The 4,834-nt window shown below is 65.4% G+C and overlaps 2 protein-coding genes across 4 annotated transcripts; one reads left to right on the top strand and one right to left on the bottom strand.

Annotated features, from left to right (window-relative positions):
* Positions 1-9: 9 nt before the first annotated feature.
* Positions 10-1,188, top strand: FKBP11 (FK506 binding protein 11). Its single transcript, XM_025191401.1, has 5 exons — positions 10-30; positions 194-276; positions 468-501; positions 642-712; positions 951-1,188. The coding sequence occupies exons 3-5, from the start codon at positions 491-493 to the stop codon at positions 1,166-1,168; spliced, it is 300 nt and encodes a 99-aa protein (XP_025047186.1). The 5' UTR covers positions 10-30; positions 194-276; positions 468-490; the 3' UTR covers positions 1,169-1,188.
* Positions 1,189-1,335: 147 nt separating this feature from the next.
* Positions 1,336-4,826, bottom strand: CCDC65 (coiled-coil domain containing 65). Of its 3 annotated transcripts, none has more exons than XM_006035187.3 (8): positions 4,594-4,826; positions 4,202-4,369; positions 3,798-3,967; positions 3,447-3,585; positions 2,968-3,165; positions 2,444-2,662; positions 2,057-2,209; positions 1,336-1,827 (listed from the first exon to the last, which is right to left on the bottom strand). In XM_006035187.3, exons 1-8 carry the CDS (start codon positions 4,729-4,731, stop codon positions 1,525-1,527), a joined length of 1,488 nt encoding a protein of 495 aa, XP_006035249.1. In that variant the 5' UTR covers positions 4,732-4,826; the 3' UTR covers positions 1,336-1,524. The 3 variants fall into 3 exon arrangements, with proteins under 3 accessions (XP_006035249.1, XP_006035250.1, XP_025047185.1); XM_006035188.3 differs by having other exon boundaries at positions 2,444-2,641; XM_025191400.1 differs by having other exon boundaries at positions 4,202-4,322; positions 4,594-4,729.
* Between the last annotated feature and the right edge of the window lie 8 nt (positions 4,827-4,834).

Genomic DNA, 4,834 nt, shown 5'->3' with positions numbered 1-4,834 from the left:
CCGGGGGACACGCTGCAGATCCACTACACGGTGCGTGGGGGGGACACGTCAGCACTGCCGCCGCTGCTGCCGCCGCCGCACGTGTGCCCGGCCCTGGGGGGAGGGACGGGCCCACGAGGGACAGCTCTGGCCGGGGGGCCGCGGGGGCCTGGTCTGCAGGGTCACCCACGCATCCCCCTGCCCCGCAGGGCAGCCTGGAGGACGGGCGAGTGGTGGACACCTCGCTGGCCCGGGACCCGCTGCAGCTGGAGTTGGGCAAGCGACAGGTGATCCCTGGTAGGTGCCATGATTGGGGGCATCCCAGGCTGCTTCGGATCCCCCTGCAGATGCCCCCTCCCCAGGGCCGATGATCTGCAGACCCCCAGGGATGCGGGGTGGAGAGGGGAGCAACCCCAGAGCAACTGCCTCCTCTGGGACAGTCTTTGGGACCCCCTTGATCCACCTCTCTTCCCACTTCCCACCCCCAGGCCTGGAGCAGGGTTTGCTGGGCATGTGCGTGGGGTAAGTGGTGCCTGGTGGGCCCAGGGGCTGCAGTGGGGCAGGAGAGGCAGCGGGGCCAAGACCTGCTGTGTCCAGGTGCCCTCCGGGCACTGCGGGTTACCAGGATCCTGGCCCTGATCGAGCTTTTCTCTGGCGGGAAGGGAGAAGCGGAGGGTGATTATCCCCCCCAACCTGGCTTACGGCAAGCGAGGATCACCCCCTGCCATCCCAGGTAACCCCCTGTCCCGTGAGCCTGGCCTGGGTGCCTGAGCTGGGCTCTGCCTGGGCCAAAGGGCTCTGCGGTGCCCTCCAGGAAGCGTCCCCATGCCCAGGAGCAGGGGGGCTCTACATGCCCCCACCACAGGCCCTTATTTAGGCAGGGGGAGCATGGGCAGCCTGGCCTAAGGCTACCAGCTGCAGGGCCACAAGACCATGGCCCTCGCAGAGGCTGAGGCCACCTCTCCCCCCAGCGGACGCGGTGCTGCAGTTTGAGGTGGAGCTCCTCGGCCTGTCCCGGGCTGGCTACTGGCAGAGGCTAGTGAGCGACCTGCTGCCCCCGCTGTGCGTGGGGCTGGTGCCCTTGCTGCTGGGGCTGGTGGGCTTCCACCTGTACCGCAAGGCCACCAGCCCCCGCGTCTCCAAGAAGAAGCTCAAGGAGGAGAAGAGGAACAAGGCCAAAAAGAAATAAACCTGCCCCTGTCGGCGCCAGCTCCTGGCTGCTCTCTCAGGCCTGGGGTGGGTGGGACCTGCCCCAGGGACTTCCTGGCCCTCAGGGGACCCGACAGCCCGTCCTTCCGCCAGGCCACCCCGGGGAGGTGCAGGCAGCCCAGGCCTTGCCTGCGGCGGGGCTTTTCCCAGCAGTATGTGGGCACTTGCCCTACCCCGCATGCAGCCACCAGCGAGGTTTGAGATGTGAGCGTCGGTGTAACCTTTTAATGGCAGCTTCTTGGGTTCCATAGGTGAGTGCGAGAGCATCCCCAGGGCCCTGCCCTTGGCTTGTGGCACTGGCTCTGCAAGCCCTGGCATGCATAGGTGATGGGTGGTTCACAGGAGGTGCGACGCAATGTGGGCAGCCTCGATGATGCAGGGTGGGGGCCGTGGGGCAGGGGCAGGGGCGGGGAGTGCGCTGCTCCTGCTGCTCCAATGGTTGAGGATGAGCAGTGTGTTTGGCTGGTTCAGTGCCTCCTCGCTGACCGAAACGCCAGTCAGGTACTGCCGGAGCAGCAGGTGCAGCCGCTCGTTGTCCTGGTCCAGTGCCGCCCGCTCCTGCTCCAGCGCCAGCTGCTCCAGCCGCACCTTGTTGTAGCGCTGCCAGAAGCGCTCCAGCCCGGCATAGTCCTGCATCGCCTGCAGATGAGGGACCGTGCTGAGAGGGGCAGGGGACCCCTCCCCGCTTCTCCTACACAGCAAAGTGCCCGCTGCTAGCACAAGCCTCTGCACTGGCAGTGCCCTCACTCCAGCTGTGCCAGTCCCCTGGGAACCTGTTCCAGATATGACTCCCCTTTTGCTTCCTACCCATCATAGCATCCTGGCCAGAGGGTGAGGGGTTCAGGGTCTGAGACCCCCAGCTCCGTACCTGGGCCAGTGGCTCGGTGGGCTTCTCCCAGAGGACCTGCTGTGCCTCCTGCTGCTCTGTTGCACTCAGCAGGGAGGTGTAGAAGGGCAGCACCTTCTCTTCTTCCGTCTCCAGCTTGCGGCACATCTCAGCCAGTCGCAGGATGCGTGCAGCCTGGGGATGAGGGCAGGTTTTGGGGCTGCAGCTCCCTGCTGGGGGTGGCTACAGGGGACCACTGGGGAGTGCCTGCCTGGGGCCAGGAGAGTCCAGACGGCTTGGGCAGAACCAGCTGCTCCATTTTGGGCTGTATTGCCCCTGCCCCCCCAGGCTGTGCCATGTGCTGTGTGCGGATAAGGGGGTCAGGGCACGGGGAGGCCTGTCCTGGGGAAGGGTTGCCTCCACCCTCACCTTCTTCTCCACACGATTCAGCTCCTTGAGCGCGGCACTGCTGTCCAGCGTGAGCTTGGCCAGGTTGCTGCGGGCCTGGGCCCTGGCCTGGCTCATCTGGCTCTTGAGCTTCTGCAGCTGCTTGAGCACAACCTCCTTCTCTTCGCGCAGGCGTCGGTTCCGCTCCTCACTGTCCCGCAGGTGTGCCGCCAGCCGGCCCTTCAGGACAGAGATGGAGTCCTGGGTGGGGTAGGCTGTCAGTGATGATGGGCAATGGAGGGGGAGGTGCTCAGAAGCTTGGGGAACAGAGCTGGGAGAGCCCATCTGCACCCATAAGACAGGCTGGGGTGCAGGTGGGAACTGAGCAGAGAACAGAAGCACCTGGGGCTGAGGCAGGGAGAGGTGCTGGGAGAAATTGGGTGTTCAGGCACCAGGGGTGGGGTGAGGAGGAGCACTAGGGGGAACAGGGGTCCCTGGTGCTGGGGGTGCTGGGATAGGGAGGGGTGCTGTGGCAAAGGGGCACCGGGGACAGAGGCTTTGCAGACCTGAATTTTCTGCAGCTTCCTCATCTGCGCCTCAATCTCCTGAGAGCTTTTCTCATCCTTCTGCTTGAGCGCGGTGAAGGCAACCTTCCGGTCCTCAGTGGCCTCTGTGTAGCTCTTCAGCTCCTGCTGGAAGCGCCGCCACAGCTCCTCCACAGTGCCCTCCAGCTGCACGCGCAGGTAGTGCTTCTCCTCCAGGTTCTGGGGGCACACACGACTCAGTGGGGTCCCCGCCCAGCCTGCCCTGTGATCCCCCTGGCCTCAGAGGCCCCCTCCTGCTCTGATCCCACAGAGCTGTGGCAGCCCCCAAGTCCAGCGAGGTGCTCTGTCCTGCCCAGGGTAAGGACCGGCTCATAGAGACTCGCTGACACCCCAGCCTGGCCAGAGCACAGGCAGGACAGGTCCCTTCCCAATCAGCAGCCAGCTCCTGGCTGGGTTGGGCTGGGAGGCATCTCAGTGAGCCCCTGCCCCACGAGCCCTGCCTTGTTCTTGATGTCGTCCCTGGTGCTCTGGAACTCCAGCCTGGCCTCGTAGTCGCTCTCCCCAAAGTTCTGCTCCATGGCCAGCATCACGTCCTCCAGGTAGCGGCTCTCCTGCGCGTGCTGCTCCACGATCATCCTCCTGGGGAGTGGCAGGGCGGGTCCTGAGCCCCAGAGCCAAGCCCCAGTGGGAGGGCTGCAGGGAGGGCCCTGGGGCCAGCTCTGCTCTGCAGCTGACAGTGTCAACCCCGGAAGGAGGAGTCCTAGGGGGAACACCGGGGGCACTCCTGAACTGGCTGCCCATCTCCCTCTCCCCTCTGCCCCAGGTCGATGCCCCATCCCCTGCCCCAGTACCTCTCTGTCTCAAACTCCTTCTTGAGGGCCTCCAGCTCGGTGTTGTAATCCTCCTCCAGGTACCGCAGGCGGCAGCGCTGCACCTGCAGCAGCTGGTCGATGTTGTGCAGGTGGCTGCGCAGAGCGTGGGCGTGCTGTGCCTCGGCTTCTGAGAGGTCCTTGGCCAGCACCTGCGCGTCGGGGAGACATGCACTGGCGACTGCTCTGTCTCAACTGCCCCCCCGCACCACTACCTAAGGCCTGCAGCTGCCGAGGCGGGGTGCAGGGAACTCCCGGGATCCCCCTTCTTTGGGTGCAGCCTGCCCAGCCAGCTGGAAGGCAGCACTGTCCGCTCTCCCAGCCTTGTTTTGGGTACCACTGGGCTCACAAACATGCCACATGCCTCCCCCGCACCAAACCCTCACCTGAATGACGTGGTCCTTGCAGTCCACCACACGCTCAAAGGTCTGGCTCAGGATCTCAATGTCCCTGCGCAGCTCCTTGGCCTTGGCCTCCCGCAGCAGCTGGCGCCACTGCATGTTGATCCTGTTGGCATTGATGGTGCTGTTGTGCTCTTCCTTGGCCAGCTTGTCCTGCGTGGTGGGGCACAAGGTGATGCCTGTCTGGCTCCTGGATCACCCGTGCCCACATCCCACAGCTTGGGGCTGGCCAGGCCTGAGGGGACCCGTGGTGGGGGGGGAGCTCACAGCAGGGGGGGTCACAGGTCATAGGCAGAGCTGGGGCTGGGAAGGGCCTGGTGGTTCCCCTTCCCTGCCCAGGTCCAGCTACACCCGCCGGGGGCCAAGCCCAGCCACACCTTGAGAAACTGCCTCAGCAGGTCCTCCTTCTTCTTGCTCTGCTCCTCGGCCACCAGCAGCTTCTGCTGCATGAGCAGAAGCCGCTCCTCCTCGCTCAGGCCTGGCGTTGCGGGCCCCTTGAGCCCCTTCCTCGGCATGGCGCTGGGCTGGGCTGGGCAAGAAGCCACGGAGCTGGGACTGGGACCCTTCCCCAGGGTCCTGCCCCCAACTGGATCCAGCCCTGGACCCCCCACAACAGGG

This window comes from Alligator sinensis, unplaced genomic scaffold, assembly GCF_000455745.1.
Source record: "Alligator sinensis unplaced genomic scaffold, ASM45574v1 scaffold1065_1, whole genome shotgun sequence".
Classification (NCBI taxonomy): Eukaryota; Metazoa; Chordata; order Crocodylia; family Alligatoridae; genus Alligator; species Alligator sinensis.
The sequence above is the reverse complement of the archived record's forward strand: the minus strand, read 5'-3'. Positions and strand labels throughout refer to the sequence as shown.